Below are 21401 nucleotides of genomic sequence, written 5' to 3'. Positions count from 1 at the left end.
AGACGTACAGGAACTCAACTCTGACACCATTAAACCACTAAATATATGGGCTTTAAATGCAGTGGATGCAATTTGTGACTCAGGAAGTGCTACATCTACTGACTGTCAAAATCTGGGACAGGGTTTTCAAGAGATTTTCACTTTTACTCTATTCTTTTACTCTTTATGGAACTGCTTATATTTATCATTACATTCCTCTTTTCTACATTGTGTGTAGTAAAATCACCCACCTACAGGGGAAGGTAGAATGCACTTGGTAGAACTGTGTGGTCCCAGAACTTTAAAAAGTTTAGCCCTTTCTGAAGGAGGTTCTAGATAAAGATCTATCTTTATATTTTGATTCAAGCAAATTTTGTTTTAATAGTTGATGCAATAAAAAATTCAAAGTATCAACACTGGGCTGTAGCATATTCATTGTTCCAAGTGCATTTGATTTTTTTTCCCCAAAACTTCAGTTTTTAAGACTTTTAAAGAATCTTTTGGATAGGATTTGTACTGGAAAAAAAAATCAATATTATAGCATTTACTGACAGTTTACTGGAAGAAAAAAAAAGATACGTTTATTTTTTTTGCACAAGACAATTGAATAAAAACATCTCTGCTAAAAATGTATTCCTGCTCTAAGGTACTGTTCAAAAAAGGCTTGTGTAACATGTAGTTTTTTCATTACTTTTCACTTCTGTATTACAAAAAGACAGAAGATGTTTGGTTCATATCTACGAGACTTTTATTATGAGCATAATTTAATTTCTGTTTGCTTTATTCCAAAATATTCTTCCCTAAAGATTTAGTTCGTATTATGAACTGACTGAAGACCAGCTGCTATTTTCCATGCTGTAATTTTTCTCCTTAGTTGATATAAGCTTGTATAGTACATATGAAAATAATTAGTAGGGAAACTCCAACAGGCAAGGAATTCTTCAGTCCCTTGGGATAGATTTCTGTATCCCTTAGCCAGCTGTGCTGGTAGTATAAAATGTCTACTGACCGACATTGCAAAATTAGAATGAAAGAAAACCTCCTACCAGAACAGTTTCAGGAAGTGTAAAGTATGAATAATGTAGATTATTGTACACTTTCTAGTATTAGGAAAATATTATTTTTGCCATTATATAATTCGGAAAACTGAAGTGCAGAGGAAGCATGCATAAAAAGTTATTTTTATACACAATCTTACGAGAATTGTCCTGAACTTCTAGAAACATACAAATAGAAACTAACAAATTTGGAACAAATTCTGCAACTTTGAAGCTGTCAAAGACAATGTAAACAGACTTTTTTTTTTTTTTGAAAGGTTTGAAAAATAGAGGTAGCAATTCCTGCTCCCACTGACTTCATTGGAACCTGGATGTGATCAGTGCCCCACAGTCAGGGACTGAAGGCCCTCATTACTTTGCCCAGATGAAGGTCTATACCATCAAAACTATGAGTGCCTTTCTGCTAAGGCATTATCCATCTTCCTGTCTGTGTGCAGTTCTGTATTCTGAAAAAATAGCCAACAATGACAAGTAATTTCTGGTAGGATCTGATAATTCCAAACTTATCACTTCCTCAAGTACATTTCCTATTTTTTTCACCCAGTAGCACAGTCAGATTAAATTCAATTATTTCTAGTAAAAATGGCAGCCCAAAAAACATTTTTGGGGGGTATCCATCTTTTTTGTTTTTCTAATACTATTTTCACTTCTCAAGACACTATCCCCATCTATGCTACATTTTTTGAATGAAAAGAAATACTTTTAAGCTTGTTCTAATAGCATTAAAAATGTTTCTGTCTGACTGAAGAACATAAAATTATTTCAAACAAACTGCTTTGTTAGTCCAAGATTACCAGGGAAAGCTAGTGTGTTCAGTTTGAAGGCTTTCCCTGTATTTCATAGCCACAACTGAATACTGATCAAACCATGAGCTGATTGTGATGGCAGACACTGTTGAATAAATGCAGTGCAGAGATCTCCTACAGAAAAATAAGACTGATAGCACAGAAAAGATCGTATGCTTAAGGATGATGGGCCATTTCCCAGTCTTTTCTTACCTGCTGAAGTTTCCTTCCTTTTATTGTTAATTGTCTTGTTTGCTTTATGGCTCCTGCAAGCTCAGAAGATCAATTATTATGTTTCTTCATGTGCCAAGGAGTCAGATCTTAAATCGGCCTGGCCTCTTCTGTGGTCTACCTTTTCCTCTGTTTTCTTTTTCTCGTGGCTAAAACATCCTGCAAAATCTCCACAGCAACTTCTTGTCAAAGTGATGAGGATATCTCTCTGTAGAACTGTTTCTGAACTGAGTATCCTTGAAATCAGAAATGGGTGGTGGAATTCTGCTAAACCCACAGTCTTGCCAGTCAGATGGGCAGAGCCAAGAGACTGATAAATTCCAAAGTTTTGATTTTTTTGCATTGCCATTCTCTTCTTGACATACTGTGCCTGGAAAGGAAGGATTAAATCTTGGCTCTTACCATAGTACTTCAGAACATGACTTGGATTATCAAATGTGTATTATGAATTATTGCATTCATTACAATCAATTAAATATACATTATAGTTGTGCAATTTAACAATTAATTCATTTCTGATTACAATCCATTTCAAGCTGGATTTTTCACTCAACCATTTTTTAAACAGGATAGTGCAAAAATTATTTGAGATATCAGGAAGTGAGATCACCAAGTTCAACACACAGTGGCATCTTGTGAGTTTACATTTGAGCAAATGCTCTTCTATGCTATGACATGTCAGACTAGTTTGTGAAGCCTGATGTCTAAACCGCATTTATGCAATTACACAAGCTTTTCTCTTTCATGTTGTTTGTTCTTGCCGTTGTGTGTCAGCAAATGATTGGTTCTTCATCTGTTAACTCATCATTCTAAAGAAGTAGGAATGTGACTAAATTTGCAATTTCTGCATGGAACATGAATCGACACTCCTAATGTCATTTGAAGGCTATGGTTAAGCATAGCTTAATGGCATAATGCAAAGTTTTTGGCCAAGAGGAAAATATTTAATAAGGTCATGAAAGTTATATGAATCCCAGATGTGGCACAGTTTCATTATGTTTGTCAGAGAAAGCAAACATTCAATTAGAATATTATTGCAGGTTATTTTAAAGATTGTGTTGCTGGTTTTTAATCCACTACATGGAGAATTTAGTATACAGTGTAACTATAGGAGGAGATGAAGAGCAATGGCTAATTCAAAAATATTTCTATTTAACCCAAGGTATTACTGTAAAATATGCTGGTTTCACATCTTCCAATGATGACTTACTATCCATGTTCAGCTGATTCTTCCCTATACAAAGCAAAATATTTTCTGAACCCATTGAAATATTCCGTAAGAATGATTGGTAACCAGGGACGCTTTGTATTGAATTGCACCATCTTGAAATCATGGAAGGCTTTCTTTCTTCAGCATGATGAAGCAGAAAGGACTTCTACAGGCAGCCTCATACAATAGTGGCTTGCTGAAGCTCAGCATTAGGAACCCAACTTTGCCAGTAGTATTACAAGGATGATCTCTATAGGCTTTCTGTAGAATTAGTTGGAAAAGTTCTCTATATCTTTCCTGGGAAGATATTCAGAGGCTACCCTGTCTTTCTTCTTTGAGTATTGGTGGAGCCCGGGAGACTTGCTGAATTAGTTAGGGGATATGTTGGGTGCCTAAACACAGATCTCAGTGAACATCATTTAAGAAAAGGAAACAAAAACATGGGTATGATTTGGGAATTGCTACTCGTCAGATAAGCTCTCTTTATGCTAATAATTACTTCTTCTTTTTATACCTAGTTTTACAGTAAAAGTCTGCGCAGCATTTGAAGGTCAAAGTATTTCAGATGAGATAGGTAAGAAATGTTTTATATTCCTGCAATTTAGTCTGTCCCACTTAAATTCGGATTTGTTTTTTTTCTTATGCCTTGAAAGATAATAGGACTACAATGTTCCTAAGGTAAGAAAATGCAGTTAAAAGGGTACTTATATAAGCACAAAGCTTGTCTTATTCACTTGAAGGATTTTTTATTCATTTTTAGCCATTTTACAAAAATAAGCTTGTACCCAGCTGGAGAATGTTCTGTTCTGAAAACAAATAAACAAGCAAACAAAAATAAAAAACAGATTTCCTGTATACTACACATATGATCTGTAAATGAACTTGCAAAGGTTGACTGAAGTTACATGGAGGACATACTTTGAATCAAAAACTAGTATGCTCCTAAACAAACAGATACCTTGGGCATGGATTAGTTTTACTTGGAAGACTTTGCTAGTTATTTGTTATGTTAATGCTAGTTATTAACTGTAATATTTAATGAATTGTTTGCTATTTTTTCTTTCCATGTTAAATAAATAAATACTCAATTTACTTATATTCTTTAGTGCTGAAAGGTGAATTGCAGTTAGATTCATTGAAACAGAAAGGAGCTGTTAAAAGGACTCTCTTCTTTGACTACCATCAGTCACATCATTACTTCTCCATTGTGATAGAAAGACAGAAACAGCTCCGTTGCCAGGACTTTCTTGTTTATCTCAGAGTAAGTTTAAAATATTTTGGACTGTCACCATAATTTGAGTAGTATCAGGGATTTTAAAAGATTAATAAAAAGGGGGAACCATTTGAAAAGCAAGCACATTTTAGAGTGTTCTTAGATCCCAGAATTAGAGAAAAGAGAGATAAGAAAGGCCTGGCCTGAGTGTCCAGACCATTCTTCTACCTCAGCAAGAATTACCATGTAAATCTTTGTCTGATATTTTGTCAATGTAAGTATAAAAGGAAGATTTCCTTTGAAGAAGAGTGTACAGTTCTTCTGTGTACAAATATGTTTGTTTCATGCTCTTCTGTAAATTCTGATTAAACACTGAATCTCCTTATACAAAAGTGCAATATTGTTCTCTCTTATAGTATGTGCAGTAGAATAATCAACTGAACTTGTTAAATGTCATTTCAACTCAGTTCCAACAAATATGTTAAAGGCATGTTGCCAACAACATTGGCCTAAATTAATACATTATTTAAAATATTTTTAAAATCTTTTAAAATATTTGTTGAAAAATTAAAACAGTGGTGCTTAAGTTATGAAGGAGAAAAGGTCGTTGGTTACTCACTTGCAGCTGGAATTACCTCCTGCCATTGAAGCAGATTCCAAGGCTGGTCCTAGAAATGCAATGGGAGGTGAAATGGAGGAGTCTCAAGATGTATGTAAGACAGCATCAAGACAATGGAGTTGGTGGAGTTTTACCATCACTAATCCATATAAGTCATTGGTTATGGAACAAACAAACAATATTACCTCCACAAATCCACGCATGCACTCCCTCCATTCCAAACGGAAGGCAGGCAGCAGCTGATAGCATTTGGTTTTGCGTGTCTCTTTTAAACAGCTTCATTTTAAGCTAATGCTTTGAAAATATTCTGAGTCTACTCAGCTCAGCCAGCTTCTTCCAGATGTGGGGCTGTGGAGGCAATGTGTTCTGGGCATTCCAGTTACATGTGAGTCACTTTGCTTTCATAATGATGTTACAAATAGGCAGATTTTGGCCAGCACCTGTCAAAGAATCATATCTTTACCTTCAATAAGACTAATTCTGAATCTGTTGCAATACCCTATTCATCTGAAAGAATTACATTAAAATAATGTTTTTTATTATATGATTGTCTCTCACAGGATGAAACAGAATTTAGAGATAAATTGTCTCCCATCAATATAAACTTGAATTATAGCTTGGATGAATCCCGTTATGAAGATGGCTTGACTGTGAAGCCAATACTGAATTATTACCAGAAAAGCTCATTAACAGAACAGGTATGAATTTTGCATGCAGCATCTTCTGTATATAAACTCGAAAATGTTTGGAAGTATTATGTGTGTCATTTTTCTTTAAACAGAGTATCAGGCTCAGAAATTGCACAACAAGGATTTAATTAATTCAAAATGTATATTGAAGATAAATATAGAACCAGGGAATCCTTTAAAGCATTTCCAAAATTTTGTTGTGTTCATAGTTTTGATTGCATTTTACGATATGTAAGCCAAGTTACTGTGGGAAAGGGCCTGAAAGATGTTATTATTCTGGTAAGGACATAGTTTACAATCTAAATAGTCTCCAACAGTACTTAGGTGGAAAGGAACTTGTAGAAAGGAGATTAATTCAGAAGGGCAGTGGTAGTGGCATTTAAGACATTTAAATTCGGGATATTTAATGAAGTGATTTGGACTTTCAAGCATTTACTAACTGTATTATATATATATTTTTTGTGACTACACAGGCTTACATTCTAGTAGACTGTGGGGAGGACAACTTGTGCATTCCTGACTTGCAGCTTTCTGCTATGCCGTAAGTTAAATAAAATAAATGATGCTGTATAAAACAAAACCCAGACAATTCTAACTGCTTTAGCAGAATGAAGCACAGTTCTGTTGTTTGCTGTATCTACTTATTCTTACTGATTTCCAGATTTTAACTTGTGCATCTAATTCATCTAGAAAACCAAGAAGTGGAGAAATATACACTTATAAAGTATGTATTTGTCAGACATGTTCATGGTGTTTAAATGTTATAGAAAATACAGTTTGCAAGTGTTAGGAGCAGTACTATTTCTCTGAATGCCAAGAGATAACACCAATTGTTGTTCAGAGGAGCTTTTAAATGTACTTATTTCACTGTGACAGTAAATTTGAACTTGGGACACAATTCTCTTGAACTCACTGTACAGTGAACTAAATGAATCAAAGAATAAAAGAATTTCAAAACATGGCAACAATTCCTCTTGTGGAGGGAGAAATACACCAAGCAGGATAAGTGGGGAACCTCTGGCAGTTACATGGAATCACAGAATCACAGAATGGCCGAGGTTGGAAGGGACCTCTGAAGATCATCTAGTCCAACCCCCCCACCGAGGAGGATCACCTAGAGCACATTACAGGATGACATCCAGGCAGGTTTTGAATATCTCCAGAGAAGGAGACTCCACAACCTCCCTGGGCAGCCTGTTCCAGTGCTCTCTCACCATCACGGTAAAGAACTGCCCTCTCATATTCAGCCAGAACTTCCTGTTATCTGTCTCTGTGCCATCAAAATCAGTAGATAGCTGTGAAAGGAAAGGTCACAGTGCCATTGCAGTTCTCAGGAGAGCTTCTGTCTGTTCATTGTACAACAGGCATGAAGGGATAACTGAAATCCCACCAATTCTGTTCCCTCCAGAAAGAAGTGCTGATGGGTCTCTGGTGGCAAGTATTTTCCTCCACTAGATACTTGTCTCTAGGTTGAAAATAATCAGGCTCTGAAATTTTATACAACTGACTTTCAGGTTCTCTGGTAGTCTTCTCTGATCATCCATGGTATGTGTTTTCCTTTGAACTGTCTCCTTCCCAGGTGCTTGCATACTTTTCCATTGAATCATTTTTTATTAAAAAAAAAAAAAAGTTTTACTCTGTATTCACAGAATATTTTCCAGAACAGATGCTATGAGAGCAAAATGGCTTTCTGCTTTAATCATATGTAAATCATACTTATGTTTTAATTCCTGACAAGTTGTATGTTCTATACAGAGATAAAGATCCGCTAATAATTGGAGAAGAAAACTGTGTAATGCTCATAATAAATCCAAGGAATGATGGAGAAGGAGCCTATGAAGCTGAGCTACATATAAAGATTCCACCTGAAGCAGATTATACTGGTGTTGAACGCAACAACAAGGTAAATGAAAATCAAAATGTTAGTGATAATCATAGAATCATAGAACCCTAGAATCATTAAGGTTGGAAAAGACCTCCAAGATCATCTGGTCCAACCATCCCCCTACCACCAATGTCACCCACTAAACCATGTCCCTAAGCACCAGGTCCAGCCTCTCCTTAAACACCCCCAGGGACTCCACCACCTCCATGGGCAACCCGTTCCAATGCCTGACTGCTCTTTCTGAGCAGAAATTTCACCTAATTTCCAACCTAAATCTCCCCTGACACACCTTGAGGCCATTCCCTCTAGTCCTATCACTAGTTACCTGTAAGAAGAGGCCGACCCCCAGCTCCCCACACCTTCCTTTCAGGTAGCTGTAGAGAGCAATGAGGTCTCCCCTGAGCCTCCTCTTCGCTAGACTAAACAATCCCAGTTCCCTCTGCCGCTCCTCACAGGACTTGTGCTCCAGGCCCTTCACCAGCTTCGTAGCCCTTCTCTGGACATGCTCCAGGACCTCGACGTCCTTTTGCTGTGGTTTAACCCGGCCAGCAGTTAAACACCACACAGCCGTTCACTCACCCTCCCCCCCTCCCTCTCTGGGATGGGGGAGAGAAACGAGAAAGTGAAGCCTGTGGGTTGAGATAAAGACAGTTTATTAAGACAGGATAATAATAATAATAATAATAATAATAATAATAATAATAATATGTACGAAACAAGTGATGCACAATGCAATTGCTCACCACCCGCTGACCGATGCCCAGCCTATCCCCGAGCAGCCGGCCCCCCACCCCGGCCAGCCACCCCTATATATTGTTTAGCATGACGCCAGATGGTATGGAATACCCCTTTGGCCAGTTTGGGTCAGCTGTCCTGGGTCTGTCCCCTCCCAGCTCCTGCTGCACCCCCAGCCTGCTCGCTGGCAGGACAGAGCGAGAAGCTGAAAAGTCCTTGGCCTGGTGTAAACACTGCTCTGCAACAATTAAAACATCAGCATGTTATCAGCGCTCTTCTCATCCTAATCCAAAACATAGCACCCTACCAGCTACTAGGAGGAAAATTAACTCTGTCCTAACTGAAACCAGGACACTTTATTGTAGTGAGGGGCCTAAAGGTGAATGCAGTACTTGAGGTGCGGCCTCACCACAGCCGATTACAGGGGGACGATCACCTCCCTGCTCCTGCTGGCTGCACTGTTCTGGTACAAGCCAGGATGCCGTTGGTCTTCTTGGCCACCTGGGCACACTGCTGGCTCATGTCCAGGCGAGCATCAACCAGCACCCCCAGATCCTTTTCCTCTGCACAGCTTTCCAGCCACTCTCCCCTCAAGCATGTAGCGCTGCATGGGGTTGTTGTGACCAAAGTGCAGGACCTGGCCTGTAGCCATGTTGAACCTCATCCCATTGGCCTCTGCCCATCGACCCATCCTGTCCAGGTCCCTCTGCAGGGCCTTCCTGCCCTCCGGCAGATCGACACTTCCCCCCAGCCTGGTGTTGTCTGCAAACTTAGTGAGGGTGCACTCAATTTCCTCCTCCAAATCATCGATAAAGATATTAAAGAGGATGGGCTCCAACACCGACCCCTGGGGAGCACCACTGGTGACTGCTCGCCAGCTGGACTTCACTCCATTCACGACCACTCTCTGGGCCTGGCTGTCCAGCCAGTTTTTAACCCAGCAAATCACGTACCAGTCAAAGCCATGGGCTGGCTGCCAGCTTCTCCAGGAGAATTGTGTGGGAGCCTGACTGGTCCTGATCCCCCACTTGTCCCACATATGCTGTGTGATTGCATTCAAGGTGACCAGTTCCATAAAAGAGCTGCTGGCAGCGGTGGGATTCGAACCCACGCCCCCGAAGAGACTGGAGCCTTAATCCAGCGCCTTAGACCGCTCGGCCACACTACCTGCCTGCTCCTGGCTCTGTCATCCTTGCACCCTCCCCTCAGGTGCTTATGGACACGCCCAGTTAACCTACGTAGGCTGTGCAGGCTGAAAGCAGCAAGTGGACGGGTGCCTCTTAGGAGAGGAGATCCCATCGACTCTCAGCTATCTTTGCGCTCACAGTCCAGGCTGAAGATCAGCCGTGTCACATGCAGATGGGAAAGTCAGGTGCATCCTGCTTCAGAGCCAGATCAGGTCCAGTTCCTCGTCATTAACTTAGGTATGGTGCCACACAAGTACTGTCATGTTTCTTCTAGTGTGAGAGCTATTCACATAGTTCAGATTTTGAACCAGTCAACCCATGGGGGATCCCATGGTGTTACCGCCTCTCAGTCAGGGTCAATAAGCCCTGCTGAACCCCAGACACCCGGACACTTCTGTCTCATGCTACCAGCCCAGCAGTGTTTTACCATTGCTAAGGGTATTCCAGTCTCTGATATCCTGAATAATTGAACATTAACTGCAGTATAAACTTGGCAAAGTTGACCTCCTTTCTATTCAATTAACTTATCTTACGGATAGGCCAAAAAAGCAGTTATAATGTGAAATGTGGCAATGTTCACAAAAGGGCTGACTCACGTCCCGCTGAGCTGTACTGAACACACAGTGTTTCCTTTTGGGATCTGTTTGTTTTTTAAGAGCACAGACGAAACACTATCCTGCAAACAAGCAGAGTGTTCTTGTATTCTCTGTTGGACAGCGAGTCTGAATCACCTCATCTGCACATAAGTCTCCCGGGCTGTTGCAACATGAACTTTCTTTTTTTCTGTCAGTGCCTGGAATGTGCAGCCAGGGCCTCAAGGGTGAGAGTGGGAGAAAGCAAGTTAATTTCCTTTCTGAAGGCAAATGTCTTTAAGGAAGTTGAAAGTAACTTACAAAGTATTTCCTTACTCTCCTTCTGTCAGTGCCTTTATTATTGGGCTTTTAACCCAATTTGGAAAAAAAAATGACAAGAATTAATGGTGTCACTGAAGATGGTAATATGGAAATTCTCTGAAAACTCACTTCTCAAAAGCATATATTTGTGCACAAATAAGTAAAGACACCAGCCTCTTGCTGTCATCTGCATTTCTTTTATTCTCTTAGCATACTCCCTTTTTTCATACTGTGATCTACAATGCATAAGGAAAACTTAAGTTCTCTTTAACATGTACACCTGGCTGTCTTTTTCCTTTGCTGCTCTTTGGGAATCTTTGGCTGTTCTTTTGGCCATTACCAAGGATGTCAGGGGAGTCACTTACTCCAAAGCCCACGCATATTAGCCCACACATATCTATCATTCGGACCAGACAGAAATCACTCAGGGCTTTTCATTACGTTAGGAAGACTTGAATTTTGTAGTGCCAGAAGGGTAGGCTCAGGGGGGATAGGAAGGGAAAAAGAGCTGTGAGAGTCTGGTGTTTTGCAAGAATGAGGATAAGCTAGAAATGGGTTGGCAAAAGATATTACTTTTTCTTTTTTAAAACCTAGGAAACATAACAAAGCTTTTCATATTCTTCAGTTTTGGTGGAAGGTAATATACATTTTTGACAAGTCAAATTCTGAATCCTCCCATATTTATGGAAGAATTGCCTTCATTTTCCCCACATTTAGTTAGTTCACTAGAGCACAGAATTTATTTCATATTCTGTTTTCATACTTATTCTATCAAAAGAGATGTCATTACATTCTTTCTGAGAAGTATCAGAACATTAGTCCTGCTGTCTACATCGTTGTTATCATCTTGCCTTCTACACTGCAGGTACAGCTTACACAAGAATTACACATGGTACTGAAAGAAAGTTTGTTCTTTCTACTGATTTTAAACTGTAAAAGTATATTTTTGAAAAGAATGGTCTTTGTGATGTTACAATTCATTTAACTAAAAAATTCATTTCTAAATCTTTATGTGGGAGGGAAATTGATATTGTAATTTTCTTTAAAAAGACAAAGCTAAAATTTGCTGGCATTTTTCTGCTGATGGAGGTTGGTTCTTGTACGTATTCATAGAATCAGAGAATCATTTAGGTTGGAGAAGACTTCTAAGATCATCTGGTGTAACCTTTAACTTAGCACTGCCAAGTCCACCATTAAACCATGTCACTGTACTGACATGCTACTTAAAACTGCTGTGAACATGACAAAGAAGAAAATACAGTCTTCTTAATTTAAAAAAATAAATTTACAATGGAAAAATATCACTCATTTTAATAACTCAGATATTCTTTTATGTTCTTCTTATTCAATATTCTTGTTTAATTTATCCCAGGTAAATGTACAGATTCAGTAGGATCACCACCTGAAACAAGAATTAGCCTGCAATTTCATTTTCCTCAGAGTGATCAGAACCCTAGGTATCAGAGGCCCATCTGTTTCAAGGATGATTTGTTATAATGATTTTTATGGGTCATAGTACAAATGACTGTAAATTAGAAAAGGACTCATTTAATGCAACCTATGGGGTTTAAAAATCTATGGCAGTTTGAACCACTTGACAAGAGCTCAGAAGAACGTACCACATTGGTATGCAGGGAACACTGGGGTATACGGACAAAAGTTCTCTTGGTCTGTAGGTACTTTGAGGCATGGACTGTAGATTAAAATTAACGTTTTGTTGTCAGGTGCAGTGGAGCTGGGATTTCATTTCTTATTTTCATTTTTGTACAGCACCCTGGCAATGCGGCATTTGTGAACACTCCTGAAATACAGATAATTGAATACAGAGTGATTTTGGCAGACAGGTGGGCTTGTGGTAGAGGCAGTTGCGGTCATGCTCTTAAAGCTCTGCATCCAAGGATTTCATCAACTATTCACTGTATATATTCACAGTCCTCTGTGTAGTTGTTTTTCTCCATACTGCAGACTTCATTGTACTAATGCAGAGATGATAGACATCTCAGAAGCAGCAAAACAGGTAGGCTGAGGGACGAACAAATGGAATGTAATGAGCCAAAGAAATCACTTGGTACATTTCCGATGGAACCGAAAAATCTTTAGAATCAAATTATTCTGTTAGGCTGCCAGCATTTTGAATCAACTATACTTTTACAGGATGTTAGACTACTTTATTATGGGGCCGCTCTGGATTTAGTCTAGCTAATAGACAAATTTATTCCTTAATTGCTTCTGTTAAGCCTGATTTTTTTTTTTTTTGGAAATAATTTCTTGAGTTATTCTGTATTATTTGAATTACACTGTGAATGTGTTAAATACTTTCAGTTAAATAATTTAACTGAAGCGTTAAATAATTTCAGTTAAATACATAACTGAAAATTCCCACACCTATTACCTCTTCTCTTCAGCTCGATGCAATGCAGCGTTTGGCATTCCTCAGTTGTCATTAGCTTGTTATCTCCGGCCTGATTCTGTAGCATACTGAACCTAGACTGGGCAACTGTATCAGAAGAGTAGCTCTTTGCAGAGATGTACATGAACACATGCAAGTGAAGACCCAAGCTAGTGTGTTTGATCTTAAAGTCTGAGGTCAAGGATATGATTTTGAAGTTTCTTTGACTCTTGCACGTACTGATACTTCCTTCAGTCAAAAACTGGTTAATGAAACAATGACTTATAATGAAATGTGTTATTCATTAGTTGTATTGTGGGAACACTTAAAAGCTCCAGATACCAGGTAAATGAGAAAATTACCACAGCTTTACAAGTTACTGGAAACCTTTTGGCTTGTAATAACTGTCCATATGCAGTAGGTGTGGAATTACAGGAATTAGCTGCAATGAAAAAAGTATAACCACATTATATTACCTCACATTTCCATGGCCAGCAGTAGAGCCAAAGGCAGTATATACTTGCTGTATGGTAACTTCTTACACTACAATAGCATGATTGTGTGCTTGAACCCCAAGCCATTGTCTGCATACTGTACACTAATCCTTTGCCCAACAAAAGAGTTTCACATACAACTCCATCCTGCCTTAGTAGTGATGGGTGGAGGCCAAATTATCATGGAATAATTAGAAGTAAATCAAGCAAATACAAAGCCCTGTTAGGTATTTGTTCCATACCAAAAACATTATGTATTTTGGCATGACTATCTCTGCTCAGGCTGGGAACTGCAGGGCTATTGCAGATCACAACCAACTTTACTCTTCAGTGGATAAATCCAGAGCTTTTAGCCCCATGCCTTTCTGAACTATATCATTATACTCTTTTAAAATAGGAAAAGATACGCAACCTTCTTATCTTACCTGAAAATTCATATTATAAGAGTAAATAGAAGGTGGCTGGCTAGATGAGTCATAAATTGAGCCTTTTGAGGACAAACACTAGTTCTCATTTATCAGTTAGATGAGAAGCTAGATTATGGAACCTGGTACCTAATCCATCCATTTCTACTCAGAAGACAAGGTTGGAAGGTGTTGATCAAGAAAAGAGAGGTGTTTTAATCCACAGCCTGTAGTGCTTAACAATTCTGGCATCAATTTGTAATTCATTGCTAAGACCACCAGAAAGTTTCAAGTTTGTAGGCTGCCTGGATGACTTAGAGCATCCAGTCATTTCCTAGTTAAAATGCACCCTGGGAGCACATGTGTTAATTGTTGGGATTTTGCTTCTGCTCAAGATTGCCAAAAAGACCATGTGTTGCTATAAAAATGTAAATTGCTGCCAGTGGCAGGTAGTAGGATCTTGTGGCAAAATCTTCCATGTGGCTGAGTTACATATGAGATAATGGTACTGGCAATACCGGGTAGATAAGTTTCTTTGCTCTTGCTTGCTTCCTGCCTGGTTTTAATTTGAGGTGTATTGAACCACCTTAAAAAGGTGATCAGTGGAAAAACAAAGGCAATTAATCTCAGTTTTGAAGAAATTGTATCACAGATCCCTGTCACATCTTTTTGCCCACAGATGAGCTTTTGTGATTCCGGTCATATAAGTTCAGTTCCATTAATCATTTTTAGTCTAAAAGCATAACCTACAAATTGCAGAAAACCTACTTGCAAAACTTTTCTATTTGCTTAGCCTTCAAGGGACAAAAAGTGTGTGATAAGGGATGAAGTATTCTGTTCTGGTGTTTTATACGGTATTAATAAAGAAACTGCAAGGTATGAAATATAGATGAATATCTATGTTCAAATATTTAGACCTGAATTTCAAAAAATAAAAAATAAAAATCAAGAACAAAACCATAAACCCACAAATCGAGCTAAAATGAACAGTTTTCCAGACAAATTTGGTTTCAACTGTGTTAACATTTTTGCTTCTCCCATGTGTTCCTGCCCACCTCTAATTAAGCAGTTGGGAAGAATGTAAAAATCCTCCGCTCCCTGCTGTAGAGAGGCTTGGGATGGCTGGACACACTGTGTAAAAAACTTTGTTTCCTCCTCACAAACTGTAAAAGTGTCAATATGAATGAGGTGCATACTGAGGGCATGCTTCACATGGGCTACATTTAGGACATGCCCTATCATTTCTTTCAGTCTCAGGAAGTGATAAGATCAACATGTCCACACTGGCTTTTACAGATTAGGAGTGAATTGGTAGCCAGGGGTCTGGAGATTTCCCAGGTCTTTTTATATAAAGAGCATGACCTCGCATGTATTGCTTAATCTGTGTGAAGCACAAGTGAGAGGAAGGGTAGTGGGAGAGCCTTACGGCAACAGCTCTAGCTGCATTCTGCTTTTACAAAGCTAGTTTACTTCTGCACATAATTGTGACTATTTTCTCCAATACGCCAGAGAGGTAAATAGAAAAAAACAAACACATTTTATTGCTTTGTCTTAACTCCTTATCTCCTATCTTCTGCTATCCTATAGTTGTTCCTCCTTCTGTACAGTCTGTTTTCTATACAGATGAAACTACTAGCAATACAGATTACAAAGGGTTGAAAGAACAAAGAAAAAACACATTTTACATTAATAATTTTAGAGGGAAATTATTTAAGTAGAAATCCATCTTCTTTGTTGCTAAATTATAAACTACAAGTAATGTAGTTACAGAAATAACAACATGAAGTTGTAACAACATAAACCATAGGTTGGAAAATAAAATTCTAGGCTTGGTCCATTTGTGGCCAATGCCACAAATTCATTCCAGAGACTTCTAGTGACAGATAATAAAAGTATTGCAATTAGTGTGAAACCTGTTTCTTTCACCCCTTTTACCTATGCTTGTTTTCTCTGTTGAGTCATTATGGCCATAAGGATGATTTACAACAGCAAAGCCGTATGTTAAAACTGGAACTGGAGTGATTGCCCTTCAGGTACTGGGAAACTTCCCTGTTTGTTTTTCCCTGGCATCAGTTTTCACCCATTGTCTGACAATAACCAATTAAATGTTTTCCTAGTGCACTGAGCAGGTGTCTGAAATCAAAAGAAATGTCACGATCAAAAAGGCATCACTTTCCCGACTGGATACGTTTCACTGTGATCTCTGACCTCCATATTGGTGTCCTTTTGTTACAGGCACTGCGTGTATTGAGCTGTGATTACAAGATGGAAAATGAAACTAGAATGGTGGTTTGTGATCTTGGGAACCCCATGGTGGCTGGCGCAAATGTAAGGGAAAACCAGATGCATTTACTGATTTTTATCTAATTGAATTTTAAAGAGGAACAAATGGAAAACTATTCAATTAGCAGAACGTGTCCAAATAAGTAGCAACTAAACCAAATTATTTACTCGGACAGGAAAGTGTTGGTGCAATGAGACAGTACTGTGCTTCTGAAAAACTAACAATCTGTTGTTCTAAAAAATTGATGATATTAGATCACACATTTTATTTCACATACTCTAAAGAAAGTTAGTGTCCCTCAATTTAAGTCCCAGAAGTTGCACTAGTATGATGAGAAGAGAATCCCAGTCCATAATGTGTGATGTTTATTTCTGCCTTAGTATTCTTTCTATTTAAGATGTGTGTAGTAAATGACTGATTCTTTATTCTGTCTAATCTTGAGTGTTTTCTCTTATCATTCTCATATCAGTTATCTCTTAACCATTCTCTTATCAGTTTATATCATGACTTACATCCATGAAAATGAGGTTGGAGTAAAGTTTTCCTTCACGTTATGAATGTCATTTAGATTAAACATTTGGAGACAAAAAAAGAGCTACCCATTCCATGGTTATCATCACTTGTTCCTATTTCCTGACAAACAGTTCAGGGCAGCCCCAGAAGAGTTGAATCTAGGAATGTTCTGCCATGGATGTCCCTGCAGAGGAATTCTAGCGCTGCTCATAACCTCAAGGGGCATAATCCTATAGGTGTTAAACTCTTTTTCAAGAGCTTTCAAACAATCTTGAAATAGTTCCTGTCTCACCCTTGATAAAAGAACCAAATGGATCACATGATAGAACATTTGGACTCCAATAAGCTTGTTTGGGTATGTAAGGTTGGCTTCAGATCAGTCATAGAGCTTTTGAAGGCAAATGTGAGACCAGGTGTCTCGTACAGTCATGGTTACCAGCAGTCCCAGGCAGACTCCTTGGGATTGCAAGGAGCTAGAAACCACAGAGAAACGAACTCCAGATGGTGGACCCACTGGGAGCAGGAATCTGCTCGGTGAGGGTTCTGCTCTGTAAAACTGCTGCGAACTAGAAGTCTGAAGAGGGGGACTTTAAAAGTATTTTCTGGGAAAGGCATTGCGCTAGGAACGCTGACTGCATAGATATTGGAGTCAGTGAGTGTAGAAAACAGGGCTAAAAGGTTCTGCAGTTTTTGTTTTATTCTATTAAATGAAACTCCTAAAAAAAGAAGAGGAATTGAAAAAAATACTGAGGAATGGAGTTTTCCTAATGTGATGATGGGAGGCACTGATGGGCCAAAGCACTAGAAAAATCCAAACTCTAGGCAGATAACATCTCTTACCAGAAAAGCAGCAAACTTATCTACAGAGTTGTTTCCTGGTTAGTCTTATGGCAAAAGCAAATTATCAAGATAGACAAAAGTGGACAAGAATCTCATGGATGATTGTGCGGGTAAGCATTAAAGATCCATGGGTTTTGAAGAGGAAAGGGAGACAAGAAGCACTACCATTTTATATCAATCTAGGAGCAAGTCTGTGTTGCTTTGCATTTTATCTTAAGTATAAGCAATGGAAAGGTCTGTGTGTGGAGATACTAAGCTAGAGCCCCTCTACTCTCCTCTGTGAATCCAAAGCTGTTTCCACATTATCCTTGACCCAAACTACTGGCAGTATGGAGACCTCAGGAATGTTATTTGGTGGCCACTGAAGCAGTGCTACTCTCACCTGTCTCCTCATGGATTCTATCAGCACAGCTAATCCTGTTTTGCTTCAGAATCAGCACTCTGGCTGCTGTAAATGCATTGTTACCAAATAGTCCTAAGCAAAATACTTCATAAAGGGAGACTTGGAAGTAGCATAATAAAACAGCAGGGTTCATAACATGTTTAAGAATATTCTGTTTTGAAACAAAAAGAATCTCACACTTGAAAATTAAGGCATACAAAGATAAAGCATCACAAAGCCAGATGGCAAAAGTGTTGGATTATAGTTAGTGAAAGCTTAAAGCCTAGCTGTATCTTTGAAACCAGCTTCCTGGAAGCTTAGTAAAGGTGAAAGGACTTGAGCTTTTTCAGTCCAAACGTATTTATGATGGCAAACGTACTTCCAACAGCAAAATACCAACCCTTTGTACAAATTGCATAAATCATGAGAGGCTGCTCTGATCCATTTCCAGTTTTGCAAAACAATTCTGCTCTGGCAGGAGATCAGTTATTCTCAAAATACGCAGTCAGAAAGGGACTCTGTGGAAGTTGTGAGGGAGTGGGAAGAGAGGGTTAGGTCAAAGTCTAACATTCTTAAAACTCTTAACTATTGAGTCACTGTAATGACTTTTCAGCACCCTGAAACCTGGGGATTCTCCAACACTTTAAGATCAACTTTCTGAGGATGAGAATTATGTCAGGATTTTGTGATGTACCCCATGGGATATTACTGCAGTGGGCTGCAGAACACTTTATATTTTCAACATTGTCATCGGACTTACTATCTCTCTGACTTCTTTAAATTCCATGACCTTAAAATCATTTACTGCCCACAGAAAGTATGTATCCTTTTCAATAGTATCTGCATGGTTAAAAAAAAAAAGAAGATAAAAAAATGAGAAAGAAAATCCCACAACCATATGGCCCAGAATTCAGACTAGATGTCTGTGATACCATCTCGCAGGCAGAGATGAAAGATGCTTGAAGTACTTAATTTATGAAATGGATCATACTGACAAGATTACTCTTCAGTGGTCCTAGCAAGTGAAATGTAGGTCTTATTAGAAATTGTGGTAGAAGAATTTGGAAGGGAATAGAAATGAATGGAAATAAGGTCGGAAGGTTGGGAGGCTTGGAAGATCTCGCCTATTTCTTGGTGTGTAGCAAACTGATTTTTCAAGAGCACAGAGGCTTTATCTTTCATACGCCCTGTAAGACATGTCAAAAAACGCTAGCCATCTATCTCCCAGCGTACTCCTGGGTGCTGCCGAACATAACAGATTAAAGATTATCAGTAATAAAAGAAATGTTATGTATTTCAAAGATGCACGATGATTCTAACATGGCAAATAATGCACTTTAGATGAAAGTAACTTCACTTGGAAAATTTAAATAAAGTTAAACTATTCTGATTAGATGAATCTCCTACTAAAATAAGGAGGTCCTGTGACTGCTAGTGTACAAGCTAAAGCAAATTCAACTCCTTTGGCCTCTGAGTCTTCAGCAAGGGCATATGAGGATCTTATTAGTAGCAGTGTCAAGGGCTACTTGACATTAACAAAGTCGTATTACCACACAAAGGCAACATCTGCAGCTCATTAGACTCATACAGTAGAGGTATGTTTCAGTATTAAATAAGCGATTAAACCTGGGACATCAGGGATATAACAGATCATCAAAACTGCAGTTCGTGCCTGCTCTGTTAGATCTGAGGAAAATGGTGTCTTTGGTTCATCAAAACTTTTTTTCTGCTAGAAATGGAAACAAATTTATGCAGACTGATCAGTAAAAGCAGTAAGAAATCAGTATCTGATTTTTTTTTCATCTCAGAGATTAAAAAGATCATGATACATTTCTAAAGTTGAATCAACAAGGTTAAAATCATCCCCAAAATGGTCATAAAAATAGTTTACATCTCTATTCCAAGCCAACTGTTCAACTTCTGTTTAATTTAGTGAGTATTTTCCTTTCATCTTAAAGATTTTACTTCCAAAAAGAGAGATTAGCTCTAACTATGATATTAAAATGAAAAGAATTCGAAGATCTGAATGTGCCATTTTTTAATGGTAACAGTATTGCTTCAAGCATAGGGCAATTGAAAGAAGTAATTGAAACACATTAGCTAAGTCTTGCTCTGCAGATGCATTAATACTCAGTGATCCACCACTGCAAGTGAGAAAAGAGGGAAAACTGAGTGAAGACTTAAAACAAAATAACGCTTGGAAAAAAGAAATTTCTTAAACATCCTAAATGATACCCACAGAGGAAAATCCTTCCTCGTCAGTGATATTGAATCTGTGTCCCAGACAGAAAACTACATTGTTGTGTTGTGTTCTGTTGCTGGCAATGCTGCCCCAAGTATGCCAAGGAAAGCATACCAAAGAGACAAGTCTTTATTTTTCTCCACATGGAGAATATGGTTATATGTAACAATCCTTTTTTAAAAAGGAAAGCACATATGCGAGTTATCTGTCAGGAAATGTTACCATCAGACAATGCAGGAGGTGAGAAGGAGGGGAGAAGTGGCACTTATATGCAGGGTATACATGCTGTATGCTTTGCTGTCAGCCTCAATACAAAATTCGGATTTCAGAAATCACCAGATTAAAAACATACGCAGTTGAAATGAGGCAATTAAAAGGATTAATTTAAACATTGCGGTACGATTTTGTTAATTTAATGTGGAGGACAGATGGCATCTCCCCCTCCTCCCTAGCCACTTGCATAACCAGTGCTGTAACTATGTCCAGCAAGAGGGTTACAGAGACCCCACCGTATGCTGTTGTATATTCCTTAACTAGCCTTGCAATTCCATTCTGTCTTCTGAATGAGCTTGTTCTGCTTTATTCCATGACTGTTTCAAAAAGCAAATGGAAATTAGTAACCTGTTCTTTTGTTTCTTTTCCAGTTCTCTACAGGTATCCGATTTTCTGTTCAGCATTTTGAAAATTCAGATTTCAGCATCAATTTTGAGCTGCAAATAAAAAGGTTAGATGTTTTATCATGAGCACAGTTATTTAAATTCTGAATTCCTGTCAATATCTGGAGTTTAAGAAGTTTGACTGTTAAACATTACTAGTTACTTCTCCTTTGGCAGCTTTCTTCAGGAGGATTTGTAGAGCTGGGGCCATGTTAGCTTTTAACTAAATCAGTCTTAGAGTTATTTTAAGGTTTTTATTTTGTTAAAATACAGGTTAACTAATTTTGGTTAGTGTTCCAAGGCTCTTCCACAGATTTGCCAAATTTGCATGTGGTTCTCTACTTCAGGATTAATGAACAGTGATCATTTTCCAACAAAGTTCTGTATTTAAAAGCATAAAATGCTCTTGAAACATAAAAGATATGCCACTCCTTCACAACAATATAGAAAATAGGTGAGCGGTTAAAATCTGATCAACAGTTTTCCTTTTTTTTTTTTTAAGAGATGAATTTAAAAATATTTTCAGTTGTTTTATGTCTGTATTTTTAGATTTACTCTCGATTTTTTTACTGAAATTACCAGATAATTGTTCTTTAACATATATAAAAATGTTTCTTGAAAGTCAAAATGCTTCATATTTCACAGAAGATGTAGTTAAAGTTACTGTCATAAAGAGAGAAAGCTGTTTGTTTGTTTCAGGTGAATCTATACCT

General features: G+C 38.2%; 1 protein-coding gene across 2 annotated transcripts in view; it reads left to right on the top strand.

Moving 5' to 3' along the window:
* ITGA8 (integrin subunit alpha 8) overlaps positions 1 to 21401 on the top strand; it is a 109752-nt gene that overhangs the window by 46570 nt on the left and 41781 nt on the right. For both annotated transcript variants that reach the window (XM_083827595.1, XM_083827596.1), the window contains exons 16-22: positions 3782 to 3837; positions 4370 to 4524; positions 5656 to 5793; positions 6258 to 6325; positions 7540 to 7687; positions 16007 to 16099; positions 20677 to 20756. In XM_083827595.1, coding sequence (XP_083683721.1) covers positions 3782 to 3837; positions 4370 to 4524; positions 5656 to 5793; positions 6258 to 6325; positions 7540 to 7687; positions 16007 to 16099; positions 20677 to 20756 — 738 coding nt within the window. The remainder of the gene's footprint in view (positions 1 to 3781; positions 3838 to 4369; positions 4525 to 5655; positions 5794 to 6257; positions 6326 to 7539; positions 7688 to 16006; positions 16100 to 20676; positions 20757 to 21401) is intronic.

This window comes from Anser anser, assembly GCF_964211835.1.
Source record: "Anser anser genome assembly, chromosome: 2".
Classification (NCBI taxonomy): domain Eukaryota; kingdom Metazoa; phylum Chordata; class Aves; order Anseriformes; family Anatidae; genus Anser; species Anser anser.
The sequence above is the reverse complement of the archived record's forward strand: the minus strand, read 5'-3'. Positions and strand labels throughout refer to the sequence as shown.